Raw genomic sequence first — 22,656 nt, forward strand, 5'->3', positions numbered from 1 at the left:
TGCCTGATAACCCCCTCTTGCCTTTTTCTTTATAAATATAGGTCTAACCCCTGCTGTCTTAATTGTCCCTCCCTATACGCTAACCTGTCACACTGCCTGTTTTACTGCCCAACTGCTCAGCAATCCAGCTATTACCCTCCCCCATCTCTTTCCATCATCTCCTGGCTCGACTGGATCGGCACCGAAGGGGAAGAATAACAGCGTCGACTGATCGCACAGGCGGTCGAAATGCTCGGCCTGTAAATTTGGCTGAATAAAAATCTATTACTACTACTACTACCACTACTACTACTACTACTACTCTTGTTGTGTGAATGCTGGCTGCGCAGGGTTTTTAATCACGTCACGTGTCACCTGATTGATCGGAACGCGATCACGTTCATCGTGTGAATACAGCTTCGAAGAAGAACTTGAATGTTTGCTGTACATTGAACAGAGCTTGCACAATGTCTATTCTTCATCGTTCAGCGTGGATGATCCCATGCACGTTGGCGCTTAGTGATACATCTGCATTTCGTCGTCTCACGTCCATGATCAGTGAATAAACACTTTTCTGGTAGTTTTAGTAGGCAAAGGTGGGAGCGCAATCAGAGAGGAGCATTGCTGATTCGACGCAGAACTTCAACTAAGGTAGGACGAGAGAGAAGTGCAACGCACGTCCTGTATCCCATTTGGCCCAGCCGCGATTTTTCTCGGCTATTACGCCACGTAAGTTTTGCCGCGTGTTCCTGGGCCATTTCAATAGGGATGGATGCTACGAGCGTGGCCAACGCTTCGGCTGAGGCCGCCACCTCGCGGTGCGTCACCAAATATTCCCTTCACATACTGGAAACATGCCGAATGAAGCGAACTCGTAGCGAATGACACGTGACATTTAATAACCACGTGAGCTATTTTCATGGATGCATCACTTCTCTCTACCTATTCTAGAAACTGACAACACCCGCCGAACGAGAGCACTGCTAGAGGAAAATTTTTGATGTAAAGACGCGCCTGTAAGGCCTCCAGAGAGTGTGGAAGTACTCACATTTTATCCGCATGCACTTTGAATCCATGCACTTTGAAACCATGCACTTTAAATCACACTCACACAGCAAACTAACAAAAAAAACACGGCTGATTTTTCCGTCATAGGAATCAGCGTAACATGAAAATCTTAACTTAAGTATAGTGCTCATTGTGTAGTGATACATCAGAGCTCGCAAGATTTCTATTGGTGTTTCGCAGCTATAGCACCGTTTGACGAGAAGCCATCCATATAGTTTCCTAAAATTAGCTAGAGGGAACTCTGGCGCTGTGATCGTTAAGCAACCATGGAAATTGTGGTACAGTGTACTCGAAGGTAATTGTGGGTATGACATAGATTTGCCTAGTCTTCGTGCTTGCAGGCGGCTAATCGCATTTGTGGCTTCGTTTATTGCTGTAGTTTGTTTGTTTGTTTTTCGAAAAAAAAGAACGCGTCCTTTTGAACATCGTGACCCGATGTGAAATGGTTATCCTGAAAGTTGAAGGTTGTGCGACGTAACTGCCGAACTTTTTGCTGATTGTCGTTTTGTGACAAAGCAGCTTTAAGCCAAGCGAATCTAGAAGAAACGTAAAGTACGCAGACTAGACCAATCCATACCCATGATTCTCAAGCTCGCTGAAACGTCATGCGTTGCAACTGCCATTGCACCAGCGTTTCCTCTAGTGCATAGTTAGGAAACTCTATGGACACATCCACGTTGACGCTTAGTAGCACGTCTCCACCGTGGTTAATGCCACCCATGATCATCATTTAACCATTGTTGTAACTGAAGTCATTAACATATCCCTGAACACAGCGTATCGTTAAACGCGCACAAATATAACATCAACAAGCCCTCACTAAGGACTGCCACTCGTTATGCGCGTCTTGAAATGTCTTCAGTTATGGAGAGACACAGCATGGTGCGCACTCCTTAAACTTATGCCAACGCTCTCGCATACTACGCTTCAGTGACGCGGGATAAGGTTCGTAGCTTGAGCAGCTGCGAATCCAGAGAGGGGGGGGGGAGAAGAGACACAGCTTAGCTGTTGTCTTAATTTTCTTTCCAATGGTTTCGACCGGTGGGCCGGTCTTCGCCAGAGTTTGCGAACAAGTGCGACGCTGCGAACACGTCAGGGTTTGCCTGAAGGCTGCAGTGACAGTGATGGCAGCTGTGTTACAACCGACAGCTGTCAACATACAGCAGCCAAGGGAGCCACCAACTTTCAGTGCACTCTCGTGTGAAGGACCCCAAAATCTGGCGGGAGCATGGTCAATTACCCTCTGGGCCTGGATCAGCATTTCATAGGTTCTTCGACTTACAGGTGAAGGCAGAAAGTTCGCCGCACGTTATGCCGAAACAACGTGTTATTTTGGGAAATTCGCACGCCCTAAGGAAAGGCGGGTAAATATTAAAGGGGAGATATACGAGCAGAAACAAGAAAGAAAATTGGTTCTTACAAGCAAGAGCTACAAATTTTTGATCAAGAAGTTTCGCTATTTACCGTTAAAAATTCCATGAAGTGCTTCATCAACTGTATATGTTGATGTGCTCTATATGCGTCAGAACCCTATTCGAGACGCATAACGCCTACACTTATTTAATCCTTGTATCAAGTTACCTGAAATACCCTGTATCTCAATAAATTTCACCGCCAGTTGAATCATGCGCACCGGCGTAAGTCCCGACGCATATAGAACACAGGAACATTGTCTAATTTTGTTATGCTGCAATAAGTCGCAACCTCTGTTTTTTTAACTGTTTATTTTCTGCTAACTTTTTTTACCATTCTTGCAGGATGGCTACCCGCCAAAGTGGTATAGTGGCCGTGGCGATTCACTGCTCGCCCGGATGTCGCGAGATGTAATCTCGCCCGTGGCGTATACATATTGAAATGGGATTGATTGATTGATTGATTGATTGATTGATTGATTGATTGATTGATTGATATGTGGGGTTTAACGCCCCAGAACCACCATTTGATTATGAGAGACGCCGTAGTGGAGGGCTCCGGAAACTTCGACCACCTGGGGTTCTTTAAAGTGCACCCAAATCTGAGCACACGGGCCTACAACATTTCCGCCTCCATAGGAAATGCAGCCGCCGCAGCCGGAATTGATCCCGCGACCTGCGGGTCAGCAGCCGAGTACCTTAGCCAATAGACCACCGCGGCGGGCCATTTAGAAATGGGAGAGGTGCGATATGTCTGTTCGCTTCTATTTTAGTGCACACCAACGAACCCCAGTCACTTTAGATATAAGGTGCCCTCCACTGTACGTCGTGTGACATGGACCAATCTTTCATTAGGACGTAAAACTCTAACAATTATTATTATTATTATTATTATTATTATTATTATTATTATTATTATTATTATTATTATTATTATTATTATTATTATTATTATTATTATACACAATGTCCTCTAATGTGCCGCTATGTATTGCGAATAAATAAGTAATTTTGTTGAGTAGTATACATGTAAAGAAATTTCGTCCGGAAAGATACATCCAGATTTACATTATAACGCCACAAACTTACCCACTGAGTCCAAGCGGCTTCTTGAATGCAAGGAACAGTTTCCTGCGCAAAATAACATAATGAGTGAAAAGAAAAGGTATCAATGCTAGGTGAACACTGTAGCATATTTCGAAAGTTCTGCAGCCGAGTCAATGGCTGCAAGGCATTAGATTTCTCCGTGTGACCAGCAGCATCGCTAAAAACTAAGGTGAAAGTGTTATATGCTTCATAAAATGCAAAAATTACGCTAATGTGTCCCGCGTCGGGATCGTCAATGAGAGCGGTGAAAAAAAATCGGCATCACATTATAACGTCGTGATGACGAAACAGATTGCTTAAAGTTGTCACGTCATCCCAAAGTCTCATATTGTGACGTCACATGGAGGCAGCATCATGTGACATCATCGCTTGGTGAATTGTGGGTATATCACCGAGGCAGTGTGAAACTATGGGTGAGGTGTGGAATCCTTTCAATAGGTGGTGGGGTGAATAAATACACTGACTGACCTGAAAAATTCGGCAGATCCCACGCACCTTGGAATCGAAGTTACGCGAAGCATGCGGATCGAAGGTAAGTGTGTTGTAATTCTTGATTGAGCGAAACGTTACGACTGGCGATTAAGATATGTACGAATGTTGTACGTGCAGGCGTATGTTAAACAGTCGTATGTTTACTGTTGCGTAACGATGCAAAAAACAACATGGGTTGTAGCAACACCAGAAGCTGTAAGATGATGTGTAATGCTTGTGCCAGCGAAGATGGCGGCCCTGGACATTGCTAGACAAATGAGCTTCAATAATAATTGTCGGGGTTTAACGTTTCAAAACCACCACAGAGATATGAGGGACGCCGTGGTAGAGGGCTCTGCAAATTTCGACCACCTGGGGCTCTTTAATATGCGCATAAATGTAAACGCGCAGGTCTGAAGCATTTTTGCCTCCATCGAAAATGAGGCCGCCACGGCCAGGATTCCATTCCGCGACCTGCATGCAGGTCGGCAACCGAGTGCCTTAGTACCTGCTTCTTAACCGTCGGATTGGCTTCTCAAGAGGCATCGCCGAGTCGAGTGAAGGCAAAGTAAAGGTACGGCTGACAAACTTCAGCCACGAGTATAGGCACCTTTTTTAGCATCACTACAACGGTCGCCTACTTCGAGAAACTCGTGGACACCAGAAATGCTTTTGCCCTCTGTGATGCTACCGATCTTAATCTAACAGATCACACTCCTAAACCAATTTTGACGTAAACCCAGCCCCTCCGAAGTGCAAGCAAGATGAGCTCAAAGCCCTGCTTCTGATATTGAACTACTGTTTTTCATCATCGTCAAGAATTCCGCAGTGCCCGGTCGCCAAACATGGCATCATAACAGAAAAAAGTGTGGGACCACTTCGTTAAAGCCGATACAGAATTTCAAAGCGAAAGCACGAGGCTGTAAAAAAAAACGAGTTGACGGAATGATAAGTGACTGCATCAATCAACCAAACTCAGGCTTTAAAATCAGTACCGCCCAGTATGGCTATTCCGACCTCAAGCTTCGTTACAATAAATTATTTTTGAAAAGCAAATGCTACGCGTACGACGCTACATGGGATTCTGTTCATGAACTCATTCAGAATGGAACAGGTGCTGGATTAAACCTCGTGAATGCACGACGTCCGGCGCAGTAGGAAAATGATGAGGGAAGTGGCCCATCGCCTCATGCAGGCACATTTTTCCTAACCATTCTTTTTACAAATACAAGAAGTCTTCTCAACAAATTCTTTTCCTTTTCACAGAAAACGACACGTGCGACGCGAAAATTGTCACCCTTACGGAATATTCACTTTCTGCACATGTGCCTAACTGTGATATATTTATTGGCTCCTTTATTTTAACTGTCTGCTGGTGTAACCACATTGAGCACCGAGAAGGGGGCGTCGTTCTCGCCAATTCAAAAGATTTTCCGTTTTTTTTTTTCATATAAACATTAAAACTGATCTTGAATGCGCATGGGCTTGCCTAAAACTCAGTCATACAAAGATAATCCTTGGCGTATCCTATCGCTTGCTTTCATCATCTGCCACCTTCATCGACAATCTACATGATGATATATTAACCTCGTTTCTTCTCGGTTTCCCTCATCACCTTTGTTTTTATTGAGTGGTTTTAACTTACCCAACCTCTTGTGGAACACACATGCACCCGGTATAACGTCCTTTTCAACTCAGGTGAAAGAATTTTGCGAACTCTGTTCCATGTTTTTTCTTTATCGACTCGTTACCGAGCCAACCAGAATTACTTCCACCACTGCGAGCACACTTGACTCGGTCTTAACTAGTCATCCAGATCAAGCTTCCCCTATAACTTTTCCACCGAATATTAGCGATGATTCTTTAATGAGCTTTACCATTGGCGCTCGCGCTCCTGAAACAACTAAGATTAAGAAACTTTTTCGTGATCATAACTGATTGATTTGTGGGGTTTAACGTCCCAAAATCACCATTTGATTATGAGAGACGCCGTAGTGGAGGGCCCCGGAAATTTCGACCACCTGGGGTTCTTTAACGTGCACCCAAATCTGAGTACACGGGCCTACAACATTTCCGGCTCCATCGGAAATGCAGCCGCCGCAGCCGGGAATATAACCCGCGACCTGCGGGTCAGCAGCCGAGTACCTTAGCCACTAGACCACCGCGGCGGGGCTTTTTCGTGATCATAAGAAGGCTAATTTTGAGGCAATTAACAATGCATTGGGCTCATTTCTCGACAGTTAATGATAAACTTTCATACTCGTTCAGTTGAAAATAATTGGAGTATTTGTGCAGATCAGGTACGCCTGTTGACAAAAAAATCACTCCTAATCATACAATCATTTCCAACACAGATGTCCCTTGGTTAAAATTATACATCAAGCGTCTCTCAAAAAAAAGGCTCTATCGCTCAGTTAAATCCTCTTTAATCAATCACGTCGGGAATCTTACAAAACTGCTAATCGCATATACTTATCTGCAATAAGGGAGCTAAAGATTATTAGTTAACCCAAACCCTACCAGACATGATAAAAACAGACATTGGCAAGTTCTGGTGCGTCATCAACTTCCTTTGCGATAGCACTATCATCTTAAAAGACACAGAAGGCAACATGATCCCAAGTAACGCTTGCGCGATCACTCTTAACGAAACGTTTTCTAATACGTTTAGGGGTGAAGCTCCTTATGGCGTGGCTTGTACGTCCCCCATTGTCGTAGTGCGAAACCTGTGGAACATTCCCGCATACCAGTGGCTCATACCGGCCCTGGGTCACATATTCATCTAAGCGGCAAAGGACGAAAAGAGGTCTGTGGTTCGTCCTTTTTATGGGGTAACTGCATTGCCACAACCATTACTAACCAAAGGATGAACAATTCGTATTTTCGGGAGTAACTGTCAAAGGAAGAACTGTTTAGTCCTCAGTAGTTTTGAGGAAAGAAATGTGGAGGAGTAAAAGTTACCCCTGTATGAGAGAAACAGACTGCGTAGGGACGAACTGTTATACCCACCAGTTGCTCCTTCTCGAAAAGAAAATCAATTTATTACAATTCTTGGCTTAATTACCCAGAACTTGAAGGTTGATGCATGGCATTTTATGACATGTACAATCAATACACAAGAAGTGGATTCTGAACTAAACTACGAGAAATTTACGACAAACCCACAGGTTTTGAACTCGTGACCATTGGATCAGCAGTTGCGTACGCGAACCATTATGCCACACCCCAGTTCACAACTGAGCGAAAATTAACGGGGAATATGTAGGCACCGTCTGACCGCTGCGCGTTCTGCAATGCTTCTCAAGCTATAAAAGATTCCTTATTGGTCTTAAGCTTTCAGTATTAGGCAAGCAATAATTCGGTGATAACATTTGAAAGAAATTTATGTAGCGCGAGGCGAAAAAATGGACACAGGAAAGAATAGACTGAGAAGACAGAGCGCTACTAGCAACAACATGTTTATTTTGACCTCCAAGCCGCTTTTAAGCCATAATCGTCAGGCGAGCAAGCAGATAAGCACGTGTAATTCAGATACATGCACGACAATGCAATCTACCTACAAGAAAAAACGATAAATAGGACCACAAAAAAACCTCACAGATAAAATCACTTATCACTGCGTACGCAGGAACGCCAGTTCCTTGGGTGACAAGGCAATTGAAGGCTTGCTAATACATACATCTGCAAGAGCATCAATAAGTTCGGCTTCTATGATCAACCGAGTCATCTCATCCTTATGCCGACCAACACTGATTGTACTGTGGAACAAAGGCCGACAGCCACACGCGTGAATGTGAAGAGCGAGAAAACCTTCTGGCGGCACTTTACCCGCCTTGTAATTGTGTTCTCTCAATCACTCATTCACACACCTACTGGTTTGGCCGACATATTTTTCCCACATGTGAACAGAATAAGATTAATGACGAACGAAATGCACTCCACAAATTCGTGTGTATGTATTTTTGTGCACAACACCCTTTCCCCACGTGACGGATCCGTCAGCGCACACAATTTCCCAAGTTTATCACGTACTGAAAATAGCACCCCAATACTGTCCCGAAGTGCCACTTTCTTAAGGTTATGTGACAGCTGGTGAACATATGGAATTATGGCCGTGCATCTTGATTTTGCCGGTGAATCGACATGAACATTACATTGGCTTGACCTTGCACGAATCCTTTTCAACTCTTTTTCCGCAACTGAAACTAAAACATGATCCGGATAGCCCAATCCTTGCAAACGTGTGATCGGATTATGGAAACTCTGCTTCATAAGGTGTGCACATGACTTGTTCAATGCGTTTTTGAGGCAAGTCGTCGCGATGGCTCTTTTGGTTAGTTTGGAATGACCGGAATGAAATGGGAGTAAAGCTTTCTGAGCACGCGGATCATAGCACCAGCATAGCTGGTTGTCAGAACACTGAACACCTAAATCTAAAAACCTTATTCGTCTGTGGCTAGGCCATTCTACTGTCACTTCAAGGGGCTTAAGACAATCACGAAACACATTCAACACACTAGTACTCTCACTTTGGAAATTTTTCCCCGAGCTGTCAATGAAAATAATAAAATCATCTACATATCTGAACTCTTTTTTAGCCGTCGTATCTGCGAGACGATATGCCACAATTCTATCAAGTTCTGCCAGAAACAGATTGCTCAAGACAGGCACGATGCAAGAGCCGATACATGTGCACGAAGACGAACCCTGCTTTTGCAAAGGAATATCATTGTTCTATTTAATGAACGTCGAAGTAAGATAAAATTCCAACAAGGTAAGGAAATTATCAGCGGATTTATCAGACTCAGAAGAAAATTTAACAGCACCAAATTCATCAATGCTACTTCCAACACATTTTAGCATTTGTGGATGGGGGAGGGAATAGTACAGGACTGTCACGTCAATTGAGAAGGCTCTTAGCCCTTCATTTTCATGAGCTTCCATGAACCTTAAAATACTATCAGAACTCTTGACCAAAAACGGATCTCGGACTTCGAGAAGATTGAGTTTGCCTAACAAAAAGCAGCGAGTTCTTTCTGCCAAGTACATATTTCCGAGACTATTACTCCAAAAGGAGTGTTAACTTTGTGAGTTTTTGCATTAAAAAATACATCGAGGCTATTCTTCTTACTTTTTTGAATACTTTTTAGAGTTCCAACTACGTCCATGTTTTTGCACAATTGGATAGCCTTTGCTTTTATTTGTTCAACGATACGCCATCTTTTACTGGGAACACCTTAGAAATAGCATCATTAGCTTTTTCCAAGAATCGTGAACGCGAAAACACTGCGAAGCCACCTTCCTTATCTCCCTGCAAAACACACAGCGAATTATTGTCCAGGTACGACAAAACACGCTTAACAAGAATGTGAGAACACACAGGTTTACAACGCGAAATAGCGTGTACTCCTTCACAGGTAATCCTTTCCTCCTCACCTTCAGTCGCACGACGTGCCACCTGACGAACGACAGACAGGAGTTCAGGATTTGTCCTCTCACTTTGAAGCCCGAACTTCGGCCCCAACTCTAGGACTTGAATGACGTCATCAGGAAGCTGGAGGCCTTCATGAACATGAACATTTCCCTTGGCCATCCGTCGAACACTGGTGACTCGCTCACGAAGATAGTGCAGCTGAGGCATCCAAAGAGCTTCGGTAGCTTGCCCAGCCAATTGCAGGTACCTTTTAAGCAGAGATCCAGCGACAGATGAATCAAAGGAAGTATGAAGATGTGCAAGAAGACGAATCCTGTGCAAGTGAACGTGGCAATACAATTCAGCGCGTAAAATCTTGAGAATCCTTCTTGTATGACCAAAGGAAGGCGAAAAGCCCCCGCAAAGCACGAGGACTTCATCCGGAATAATACCTTTGCGGATGCAGAAACTGAGCGTACGCGCCCTGCACGTCGCGTTGACGATGAAGCCTACAATACAGCTTGGGTCTTGAGGAACAAATAAAAAGTGGCCCGTTGTACGAGAAATGTAGTCGACAAGAGTGGCGATATGGGCTTGTTGGTGAAACATTTGAAGAAATTTTGTCTTCTCAGTCTATTCTTTTCTGTGTTCGTTTTTTCGCCTCGCGCTACATAAATTTCTTTCAAATGTTTCACCAGCAAGCTCATATCGCCACTCTTGTCGGTGATAACGTTAATGAAAATGTGAAATGCGTTGAATAGGTATTTCTGTGTGCGTGGTTCGGGCTCATTTGTGTGCTTGATGAGCGTACACGTATATATAAATGTTTAAGTATATGTTGCTGTCGCTGTGTCAAGCTTGTTCGCTTCATAGAGTACAGAGCGTGGTTGGTAGTGTCGTTCAGCAAAAATGTCTGTTTAATGATAAAAAATAAGGACGTTTAAAGAAACAGTTTATTGAGCGACTCGTGTCAATTTTGCACAGTCGTGCGCACACATTAATTCAGCTCCTTTTATTAGTTAAAAAAATATACACTCTAGAAGAAACAATAAAAAACAACGCTTCATTCGAATGGATGCTGTCCAGCTGACTTCACGAAGTGCAACCACTCTATAGACAATTGCAGAGATCGTGTTCATAGCTGCAAGATATTGACTTTCCTCGGAAGGCGCAACGCTTTCATTCATCGATTTCCTGAAAAAGCAATTGCAGAAGCATTCATTATTTCAGACAGAACTGTTCGTGCACTTGTAGTTACGTCCAATTGCGTAAAAATTAGGCGAAAACTGCATTTTCACAGAACCCGTCATAATGCAATGGAACAGTTCAAAACGTGGTATGAAGCTACTCAAAAAGCCCGTTCTCGAGTTTTACGCTTCGAGCTTTCACTGCGATACGCGTGTGGGCTTACTTACTTATCAATGAAGCTTGCGCTTCATTTTAGAGATTTAAAACTAAAACATACCCAGCATCGCTACAAATGAGCGAAATCGCCGACGTGGTCACCGACTGCCTGTGTTAGCGGTGTCAAGCCAAGCTATAGGCATGCAATGTTAAAAGCTTACCTTCCTTAACTAGTTGGTTGCCTTGTAAAAAATGACATTGTGCGGAGTTTAGGTCAATTTTCTTAAAAAGTGCAGATATCTCTGATGAACACTGCTTATTTGTGCTGCACTGAAAGCAAAGCAATTTATGAACAGCTGTACTTGCTACAGCTAATGGCTACCACGTTTCGATGGCTCACGCACATTTGTAATTCTAAAGCAGACAGGCCAGCTCTCGCAACGCTGTGTAGCGCGAGCTCACTAATTATGCGGGTTTTCTTCGCGAAGAACGTGAGTGTTAAACAAACAATGCTCGTTATATATCAGCAGCATAGATGTAAATCTCACGGAGTGATGGCCGCCTTGTTTACACTCACCTCTCAGGCGATATTCCAGTCGGCGCGCAGCAATTTGATAGCGTTGCACTGCATTCCAGTATTCTAGCCCAGGGATGATTCAGTGCACCACAACAGACAGCAATCGCAACCACATAACGGTATAACACATCCACAACACACCGCTACACCGAAGAGGGTTGCCTTGACGAGAACGACACGCCGCGCATTGATACAACTTGTGCGCGAGCACCTCTCTTTTTTTTTTTGAGGACGGGGGTTTTTACACATTTGCTTATGTTTATGCTATATAAACAATCCTACTTTGCTCCTGACGTAGTTGCCGTAGTTCTCATGACCATTTACACTAGCTCAAACAGTTAACAGCTCATTGCTTCAGGTAACTATTTGCTTAAGCGCATGCTGAGCATTCCTTCGGGACCACCTCTGCGCCAGCATGTTTCGCGGTAGTAAGCGTTGTTATACATTGTCTAACAGTTCCTGCCTCTATTTTCACACGGCACTCTCATCTTGCAGTTAATCTCCCTACAGACTAACCGTTGGTTTCAGAGACCAAATGTAGCAGTTACTCCAATTTCGCTCCTTTTTTGCTCCTTTGCGGCTTAGAGTGCGTATGTCCACATGTTACGAAGAACGTATCACGGCGTCGTTATCGCGCTCACGGTGTTAACAAAGTGCTTACGGCAGAAATGTGGTACATACTCTCGTTAGTCCTTGGATTGTCCGCTGGATGGTGGTACTTGTATATGATGAATATATGATAAAAAGAAGCGAGATTGCGCTATATACTTGAAGTGTTCACTGGATGACGGACGCACGGATGGACAGACAGACAAGCAGACAGACAGACAGACACACGGACGGACGAATGAACGCATGTACGCACGCACAGATGGGCGCACGCACGAACGGACGCACGAACGGGCACACATACGGATGAACTGACGCATGGATGGATGGACGCATGGACGGACACACGAACGAACGCATGAAAGGGCTCACGCACGGACGGATTGACGAACGCTTTGCCCCACTCATCAGCAGTCATTCCGTGGTTATGCTGTAATTTTTTTCTGTTTCAAGCAACATTCACCTACCGGATACTGACGTAATGAACTATCTTATAATGGATCCTGTAACAGCTCATTCATCTGGTATTGCTAAACTTATTGATAAATTGCCCTCTAAATCAGCTCCGGGCTTTGACGGCATCAACGTCAAATTTTTAAAAAGCACTAACGTCTTCAGCTCCACCATATTGACCAAAAATCTTTCAGCAATCCATAAAATCATCTACTCTTCCTTTGCGAAAAAAATAGGGAAGGTTGTTCCTCTGCACAACTCCGGCAGTAAGAACAACCATGAATTACCACCCGATCCCACTGACCAGCACCTGTTGCAAACTTCTGGAACACGCAATTTTAACCAAACTGGTCAACTTCCTGAACTCCAACTCATTTTCCATCGCAGCTCAGCATGGTTTCCGCAAAACACACTCAAGCGAAACACAAGTAATATTATTCACTCATGCACTACATTGTATTTTAGATGGCACCTCATCTGCTGACCGTGTGTTTTTAAATTTCAGTAAAGCATTTGACAAAGTTTGCCATCAACTACTTCTTTTCAAACTAAGTCTTTTAAATATCGATTGCAGCTAATTGAAATGAATTGAATACTCTTTTGTAACCACCATCACTTTGTTATTCCTAATAATCATAACTCACATTTAACTAAGGTTCATTCCGGCGTTCCTCAAGTGTCAGTACCAAGACCACTTCTTTTTCTAATCTATACTAACAAATTGCCATCAACGTTGACATCTCACGTTCACCTATTTGCTGACGATTGTCTAATTTACCATGAACTAATCAGTTCTGACAATTATGAAGCTCTTAAATCAAATATAAGCCATTCATGTGATTGGTGTAATACCTGTCGAATGCTACGAAATATCAACAAATGTAAAGTTTTACGTGTTCACAGAAATTCTACCACCCGTCTATTCTACCATATGAATACTATACCCTTAGATCCTGTGAATTCCTATAAATACTTAGGCATTCGTGTAACTTCAGACCTAACCTGGTCTCTTCATATTGATTACATAGTCAGTAGAGCTTACATTACGCTTGGCTATTCACGTCCCATATTTTCTAACACCCCATGGTCCATGAAATTACCACTTTAGCAGCTATTAGTGCTCCCCAAATTAGAGTACGCTGTATCAGTGTGGGACCCACACAAGGAAAACTTCCTCTTCTCTCTAGAGCCTGTTCAAAATTATTCTGTTCGATTCATTTATTCTAATTAAAACTAGACTCCCAGCATATCGTAAATTAGGGCGAACCCATGACTTCCATGACTAGCATAACGAGGAAGAATAGCTCGCTTAACTCTGTTTCATAAGATATGTCATCATTTGTTTCTTCAAAATGACTTCATTTCACAGCCACATTACTTATCGCACCGTGTAGACCATCGTCTCAAAGTCGGAATTCAAGCAATAAATACCTGCCCCTTTAGTCATTTCTTTTTGCCTACATCATCTCGGCAATTGAACCACCTACCCGGTGAAATAGTCGCCATTATTTATTTATTTTTATTTAACAATACTTTAGGTCTTCTGCAGACCCGTACAAGAAGAGGGCATACATCATCACAGGTAACCAATTAGATACAACGTTCAGAAAATACAATATTTTGAGGGACGATACGCACAACAGCGAAACACTTACAATAGCGCGTACAACAATACTACATTGATGCTCTTCCCATACACGAGAAGACGAGGAAAAAAATTATAAAAACCACGTACTACGCATGAAAAACAATATATATATATATATATATATATATATATATATATATATATATATATATATATATATATATATATATATATATATATATATATATATATATATATGTACAAAAGATTACAATGCACCACTGCAAAACACGTTTTTCGTTATCGCAACAACAAAATTGATAACAAAATTTTTCGCGAAGCTGTAACTAACATTGATTAACTTGAAATTAATGACATCTTCTTGTTGTTGTCGTAAAGCTGTATAAACAGGAATTAATGTCATGTTACCTTGTTTGTTCATATTAGTAATTGCAAAGCTTTTCCTTACTACATTGTACGTACTGCTATTTCTGGTCTATTATTTTATTGCATGGTCGTTTTATGTTCTTGCTGTGTTATTCACTACCCAATTTTGTATAGTTTCCCATTCACTCATCGCCTTTGTAATGCCCTCAGGTCTTGAGGGTACAATAAATATATAAATAGATAAATGAATATTATATACATATATATAAATAAATAAATCCAAGGGTCTGTGGGTGTCTCCCGTGGTATTAATCAAAATGATAGACGGAACACTATGCTTCGGCGTCGGCTATTGCCGGCGGAAAAAGATCACGAAGAAGGGCGTGTAGCTTCTCTTCCAGATAGATGGCGCCCTTGATCGACTCCACAACGCGAAATACTTTTCATCAATTGACCTAAATACAGGCTGCAGGCAAATCCATGTAGACACAGAAAAGACTGCCTTTACAGCACCAGACAGCTTCTTCGAGTTCAAGGTCATGTCCTTTGGTCTTTGTTGGGCGCCTGCGACGTTCCAGTGTGTTAGGGACCCTGTGCTAGCTAGACTGAAGTTGGAGACTTGCCTCGTGTACTCGAATGGTGTCGTCATGTTTTTCTCGAGCTTCAACGACCATCTTCGGCACTTTGCCGTTGTACTTCAAGCAATCAAGACCTACGGACTTACCCTGAATCCAGAAATGTGCCGCTTTGCCCACGAGGAACTCCTGTTCTTGGGCTACGTGATAAGCAAGTCAGGAGTACGCCTTGATTCGCAGAAGGCAGCCGCCATCGCTACAATGACACCACCCGCAGACAAGATGGCCGTGCGTTGAGTTCTCAGCCTTTGTGCCTACTCCAGGCGTTTCGTCAAATATTTTGCACCAATTTTCGAGCAACTCACTAACCTTACCTATACCGACGCCGAGTTCAAGCGGGAAATACGGCAGGAGGAAGCATTTCAAGAACTAAAATGATGCCTGCAAACGCCTTCGTTACTTTGCACATTTCGACGAGCACGGTACACACAGACGTAAGCATCGTAGTTGTCGTCGTCGTCCTTATGGAGAGGATGAACGGACTGTAAAGGGTTATCAGTTATCCTAGCCGGTCACTATACTAGACGAAGGCCAAATATTCCAAAACAGAAAATAATGCCTCGCCATTATCTGGACTACGTCAATGTTTTGCCTCTACCTCTATGAGAGGCCCTTCAAAGTTGTGAGTGACTACCACACTTTATGTTAGGTAGATAACATGAAGAGCCCTTTAGGTCGTCTTGCAAAATGGAGTCTAAGGCTTCAGGGGTTTGACATCACCGTCATTTACAAGTCTGGACGAAAGCACTGTGACGCCGACTGCTTGTCTCGCAGTCGTGGTGTTTACGTGAAACAACGTGGTACTTACATTAAATGGTAGGTTTGGAAACCTCCCCTGGCATACATCCGTCAGGTCGCAAAGGCTCCGAATGAACTGAAAGACAGTAATATTTACCGATGTAATAATACTTCTTAATAAACTGCAGATAGGATGGGCTTTCTTCTCTAGGGATGATCTTTCTATTGTCATTATACTTGTATGCCTGGATAGTCACGTTTAGAAAAGGTGGGACTTACATTTGTATATACTTACACGATTAATCTTACGATACAGTGGGATCGTCCGTCCATGTATAATCGGGAACTGCAATGTATTAGCCTGCAAATACGAGCAGGAGACCATTCCTAATCGCAACGAATAAAAAACAACACGCGTTGGAGTTGTCGTTACGCCTACGTTGATTGATTGATACGTGGGGTTTAACGTCCCAAAACCACTATATGATTATGAGAGACGCCGTAGTGGAGGGCTCCGGAAATTTAGACCACCTGGAATTCTTTAACGTGCACCCAAATCTGAGCACACGGGCCTCCAACATTTCCGCCTCCATCGGAAATGCAGCCGCCGCAGCCGGGTTTGAACCCGCGACCTGCGGGTCAGCAGCCGAGTACCTTAGCCACTAGACCACCGCGGCGGGGCATTACGCCTACGTTGAAAAAATCTCAAGTGAATGATCACATGTCATTGCGCCAAATTATCATTCACACGCATATCGTCCATCGCGTATGATAGTCTTCATATCATGTCCCTTTCGTCGTAGGACAGGCCCCAAAATCAGTGGTAGCGGCTGCTTCTTTAGCGAGGCATTGATAAGCTCAATTTTTCGTATGCTAAAGGAGATCATCAACACACATGACGAAGACTGTAGTAGTCTGTACAATCGTAGTACACAGGCTTAATGTATGGTTGGAAACTCTGTAGAACATGTGTCTTATACGCCAAACAGCGTCATAGAGTTTTTTGTCCAAATTTTCTGCGGTCATTCTGCAGAAACCTCCAACACAGATTCACCCGAATACGTTAATTCCGACAGGTTGCGGTTTGCCGCATCATGGTACTGGGTCTATTTTACCTGCATTAAAGCAGCCTCGCTGAAAATTACGAATAGAAATTCGAAAGTATCCGTGTACTGTATGATGTGCTAAAGCAAGCAAACTGTATTTTCTTGTGCACTCTAACTTTTTTGTGTTTAGGCTAAAACAAGGTGGCTGTACACCACACTTAGAGGGAGTGTATCACCCCTGTAAAGTCGTTTGCGTCTCGTGGCGTACACGTGTACCGTGCTTAAGCCACATTTAGGGATAACAGCTATCGAGCGGTGGGTGGCGCAGCACTCGCACGCGATCTCCACCATCATAATTATTATGGTTAGCGTGGTAGCGCCAGCCGTGACGCCTGTCGGCGAAGTTAGGTGGGTGGACCGAAAAGCTTGGCGAGTATCTCGGCGCGCGGCGGCTGGTGCGAACGGTTGCGTTCCGCGGTGTGTCCATGGGGACGACACCGCGGGTCGTCTGCCGTTGGCCCTCGTGGCGGGTCGAGCGTTGGCGATGCCGCTTTCGTGCTACTTTGTGTTTGTTCTTATGTTCGGATGAGTGTATTGAAATATTGTGTAAGGTTTTTTCAGCGATCACTAGCGATGTACTCATTCGGCTGGCCATATCGTCGATGAAAAAGTAGTTCACAATATGTGTTTTTCTGCTTGGGTCTGACGTCGTTTGCTGTGTTCGTTTGCTTCGAGACCCCACAGTTCGAGACCCCACAGCTTCCCACCATATACACCTGATTTTCAAGCATTTTTATCATAAAGTTTATTATGGTTTATGCTGGAATTGTCAGTAAAATGCGATATTTTGATGCTGAATCTCCTCAAAAGCTCCTTCTTCACTCTTTCTGAAGTAAGCCGACGAAGCACTTCATTAGTATAAAGCACGTGGCACGTCGATATCATTTGACAGCTAGATGTCTCCTCCGAACCTGGCAGTGAAATATTGGCTAGACCCCGTGAGTTAGAGGGAACCTCCGTAACATCAGGGCTTATCTTGGCCATGTAGCACGTAACATCTAGCGAACGTCGGTGAAAAAATACAATATTTGGCACATACAGCTCAATAGACCAAATATGATTAGAATGTTTTGCACCATATGTGCTTTTGTCTTGTTTATCTGAAACCTATGAGCTATAAGAGACAAATATTTCTTCACTACATTAATTAAAATACCTTCAGTGAGGTCGCAGAAGCAGCAAGCGCCAAGAACGCGAGCCCTACGTGCTCCCTTGGTACTCGTTTTGTCAGATTTTTTTTTAGGGCAAAGCTCTTAAGGCACCGGTTCCCGCGTTGAACGGTGCTACCATTGCTACTGCCATCGCTGAGGTAACTGATAGACAAGAAAAAATAAAACAAGACAAAATGCCTAGGATTTAACCCGGGCCCCCTGCGTGGCGGTCAAGTATTCTACCACAGAAGGACGCTGGTGTCTGAAGCTAATTTGCGTAAACACTCTATACAGGCGTCACGGTGGACAAGGAATCGCACTAACCTATGTAGCTTGGCAGAAGAGCAAAATAACAAGTCATCACACAATTCTTCTCGAGTCACGAGTTTGTAGTTCAATACTTTCCACCTACTTCAAGGTGTTCGGCCGTAATTTGTTATTGTCTTGAGCCGCATGCAATATGAAGGAAGTGCACAAAATATTTGACAAGAGTCTATCTGATACCTCACTTAGCATTAGAAAAACGAATAAAGTTGTAGCGTAGCGCTAGAGGCAGCCATTCGGCTAGGGGAAAAATTGACGGGTGCCAGTGGCTTGTGGCGCGCGGAGCCTAGAATGTCCATTTGCTTCTGGATGTCTGGACGCCATGGTCGCTGCTCGACTTCGGCACCTCGCTTCCTGTACATCTCGTTCTTTTCATTGAACCAGCGACGATGGCACGTCTACGTCAATCGCTGTCACGTCACTACAAATTCATAGTGGGTGCTGTCATACTTCACAAAAATCAAGATTTATGGCGTAGTCGATACCTCTTCGGCCGATACTTTGCGCAAATCCAAAAGTTCAAGCGCGGTTGTCCAAGCCCCACACAATACTGCACTCAATCTTTGCATTAGGCATTGTTGTAATCGTCGGTAAGTTTGTGTTCGCTGCTTTAACTACCAAAATTAGGCTTTCATGCTGCAGCATTTGTGGGATCATTATTTTGAATCATCCGTGATTGCTTTTATCACCGTCATTTGCTAAGTTTTGGCGCCGTTAGTTCCCTTCTTTGGTTCAGGACGACGCTTGCCTTATTTTCTACACCGAGCTTTGTTAACTTCCCTGCCTTTTTTTTCATTTCTCTCTCTCTCTCTCTACTCGCGTTTCGCAAGCTCTTCCTAGTTTTCTTACAGCATATCAGACTCTTTTGTCGTTCATTCCACTAACCCGCCTTTAATTTGGCGTGCATATTCTTCTTCAACTGAGCCACTCTTTAACTTCTTCGTACCATGGCAAACGACAACCTGCGCGTTGGAATTCGTCCATGTGTGATGTCGCACAAACGGATTACCTTGTTAGTAAGTTCAGGGCTTGGATTTGGCTTCAGCTTCTGGATGTCACGGCTGCAGTTTCGAAAGAAATGATGTGTCGCTCGACCTATTTTTGCTGCAGAGAAGAGCGCTGGGAAAAAATGAGCAACAACGTGAACAAACTATGTGCATCACGAATAAGTGACATGTTTTGTCAGTTTTATCCCGTATTTGACTTACATTGCAAACTTCGCAACATGGTAGCTCTACGCTTAGTATTTCAATTTGTAGGCTTAAATATCGATGAACTACGTTTAGTAAAAGACTCGTTGCTCACAACAGGTACTGAATCTATCTGCTGGCTCTATCCTAAAGCTTGAAATTGCTGAGGTGACGACGGGGCCATCAAGCCCAGACCTTCAATTTCAAATGAAAAACATGTTTAACGCTTCTTTGTTTAGCTTTTTTCCCCGCAAATAAAATCAAAATATGCTTCTGGGCCATATGTATATACTTTAAAATACTCGATAGTATGGATTCAATATTCTATAGAGGAATAATACCAACATACAGGGCAAGTGCTTGTTCTTTGTATCAGTGTTCATTCTGTCTTGTGTTCATCCGCTTTACCCAGCATTTACAAGCGCAAATTGAAGATTTTTAGCTAAAACTTGCTCTTCCCGTTTCAAAATTTCAACGACAGAGAGACAGACGAAAAGGAAGGCTGAGAGGTTACCCACATATTAGCATCTGCTTTTCTACCCAGCACTGGGAGTTGGGAATAGGGGCAAGAAAGAGGGGGCAGAAAAAGAGAGACAAAAAAAATGGCAGAATCCACGTACAGAGAGAATCAATGATATGCGAAGCACGAATAAGAAAGGTTTATAAGCCACTTTAAAATCAGCACAACGTTACGAGGTGGAGGTAAATGATGCCGTGCATGACTACCGTGTCATGATTATCATGATTATCATGTTTGGATGTGCCATTTACCTTCGCCATCCATCAACGTCACGTGATACCAAAGTTAGTATATTTAGTATAGTAAATGCGAAATGGTTCATTTCGCGCCGATGTGCTATCCTGACAACATTGCGTCTCCCTCTTTTCGTGACGGAGAGATGGCGGATGAGCTGAAACGCACATGCGTCAAAGCAACGCAGCGCGGCGCGCGCCTGCGAGTATATAGCAGGACCGGCGCCTGGCGTGGCAACGTCGGCATGACGCGACGAAATAAGCACCGGTGAGCACCGCATAAGCACCGCATCACGTTGAAATAAATTAGCGCCTTCACTGTGGCATGTAAGCATGTTCTCACATGACACGATTCTCATGAGTATCATGTTTGAACCAGTCGCATACCTTCGTCATCCATTGGCGGCACGTAATACCAAATTTTGCATATGCGAAGCTAGCGAAACGGCCGCAAGCGCATCATCAGTGTGGCATGTGGTCATGTTGTTACATGATACGCATATCGTGATTATCATATTTGGATGTGTCATTTACCTATGTCGTCCGTTCGCGTCACGTAATAGTGAGTTTTGTACATGTGAAGCTAGCGAAACGGCTGCGAGAACATCATGAGCGTAGCATGTAGTCATGTTGTTACATGACAACGCATCTCATGTTTATCATGTTTGCACCAGTATCATACCTTCGTCATTCATTCACGTCCCGTAATACCAAATTTGGTATATGCGACGCTAGCGGAACGGCCGCGAGAGCATCATGAGTGTGGCATGTAGTCATGTTGTTACATGACATGCATGTCATGATTTTTATGTTAGGGTCTGTCGCTTGTGTTCGTCATGCAATCATGCCATACCATACCAGTTTTACAACATGCCATGTGAATGAAACCACCGCAAAAGCTGCAAGACCATGAAATGTAAACCATGACATTCATGACATACATGTCATGATTTTCATGTTACGACTAGTCAAATATGTTCCTCATACAGTCATGTTATGCCATACTAAGTACGGTATCGATACCATTATCCAAACGGCCAGAAGAGCTAAAAGACGTAGGCGGCTAGATAGATAGATAGATAGATAGATAGATAGATAGATAGATAGATAGATAGATAGATAGATAGATAGATAGATAGATAGATAGATAGATAGATAGATAGATAGATAGATAGATAGATAGATAGATAGATAGATAGATAGATAGATAGATAGATAGATAGATAGATAGATAGATAGATAGATAGATAGATAGATAGATAGATAGATAGATAGATAGATAGATAGATAGATAGATAGATAGATAGATAGATAGATAGATAGATACGCTCAAAGTCGCCAAAGTTCGCTAAGACATGTTTCGCATTTTAAAATGCATGTGCATGCAAGAGAAAACAATACACACACACGCATGCACACACACACACACGGAGGGAGAGAGAGAAAGAGAGAGAGAGGAGACACAACCACACCCACAGGAAGGGCGTTTTGGCTACAATCGTCCAGAGAGGTTGATTAACCACAAAAAGTGCAGTATATAGCACTTGCGAGACCTTCTTTTGTGACGTTGCATCCTGCCGATGGTGTAACAATCTGTCCACTGACAGAGGTTTGTTATCTAACATGTTGAGCTCGTTGAAAGGTGCAGTCGCTGTGCACTATTCTGCCGGCAGTCACAAAAGATATGTTGAATAAGTTTTTCGTTGCCACGGTGATCACAGGAGGTGGTATCGGTCATTCCAGTGCAGAAAGCGTAGGTATTGGTAAACGCAACGCCCAACCATGGCCTACACACAAGGGTCGCGTCCGCTCGGCGAAGCTTCGACGGTACATCAATACTTAGCGTATGGTCAAACGAGGGCAGTCGGGCAATCTTGAAGTGCGGCTGATTCCACTGTGACGTGGTGCGCTGACGACCAAACCAGTGGAGCTTCCGTGCAGCACCAGTCCTAGACAGCGGAAGTAGTACCTCATTGTCTTCTGCGGGGGCTGAGTGGGCAGCTTGATTGGCCCGTTCATTGTCGATATAACGCAGTGACTGGGTAACCACTGAAATGTATTCTGGTGCCATTTCTCAGGTGGTGTTTAAGCTGTGCTGTCTCTAGTACCTGCTACTTGTGTAGTCCGTGGCGTAAGACTGACAGTAGACACTGCAGCGCCACTTTCAAGTTGAACAAAATAGTCCACTTGCGTGTTGGTTAAGTAATGACGAATCGCAAATGCACTGCGAAGAGCTCCCTATACTGCTATCGTTGATGTTGTTGTGTGGGTCGTCTTGAATGTAATCGTCGTGATCAATCTTGGTATCATGACTGCGCTGAATGAGCTGCTCGGCACAACGGATTCATTAG

At 43.6% G+C, this 22,656-nt stretch overlaps 1 protein-coding gene across 1 annotated transcript in view; it reads right to left on the minus strand.

Moving 5' to 3' along the window:
• Positions 1 to 1,568: 1,568 nt before the first annotated feature.
• The window catches only part of LOC142785395 (uncharacterized), a 31,958-nt gene continuing 10,870 nt past the window's right edge, over positions 1,569 to 22,656 (minus strand). The window contains exons 2-5 of the mRNA XM_075883876.1: positions 19,372 to 19,481; positions 15,852 to 15,917; positions 3,549 to 3,590; positions 1,569 to 1,583 (exon numbers count right to left, since the gene is read on the minus strand). Coding sequence (XP_075739991.1) covers positions 1,569 to 1,583; positions 3,549 to 3,590; positions 15,852 to 15,917; positions 19,372 to 19,481 — 233 coding nt within the window. The remainder of the gene's footprint in view (positions 1,584 to 3,548; positions 3,591 to 15,851; positions 15,918 to 19,371; positions 19,482 to 22,656) is intronic.

Source organism: Rhipicephalus microplus, unplaced genomic scaffold, assembly GCF_043290135.1.
Source record: "Rhipicephalus microplus isolate Deutch F79 unplaced genomic scaffold, USDA_Rmic scaffold_21, whole genome shotgun sequence".
Taxonomy (NCBI): domain Eukaryota; kingdom Metazoa; phylum Arthropoda; class Arachnida; order Ixodida; family Ixodidae; genus Rhipicephalus; species Rhipicephalus microplus.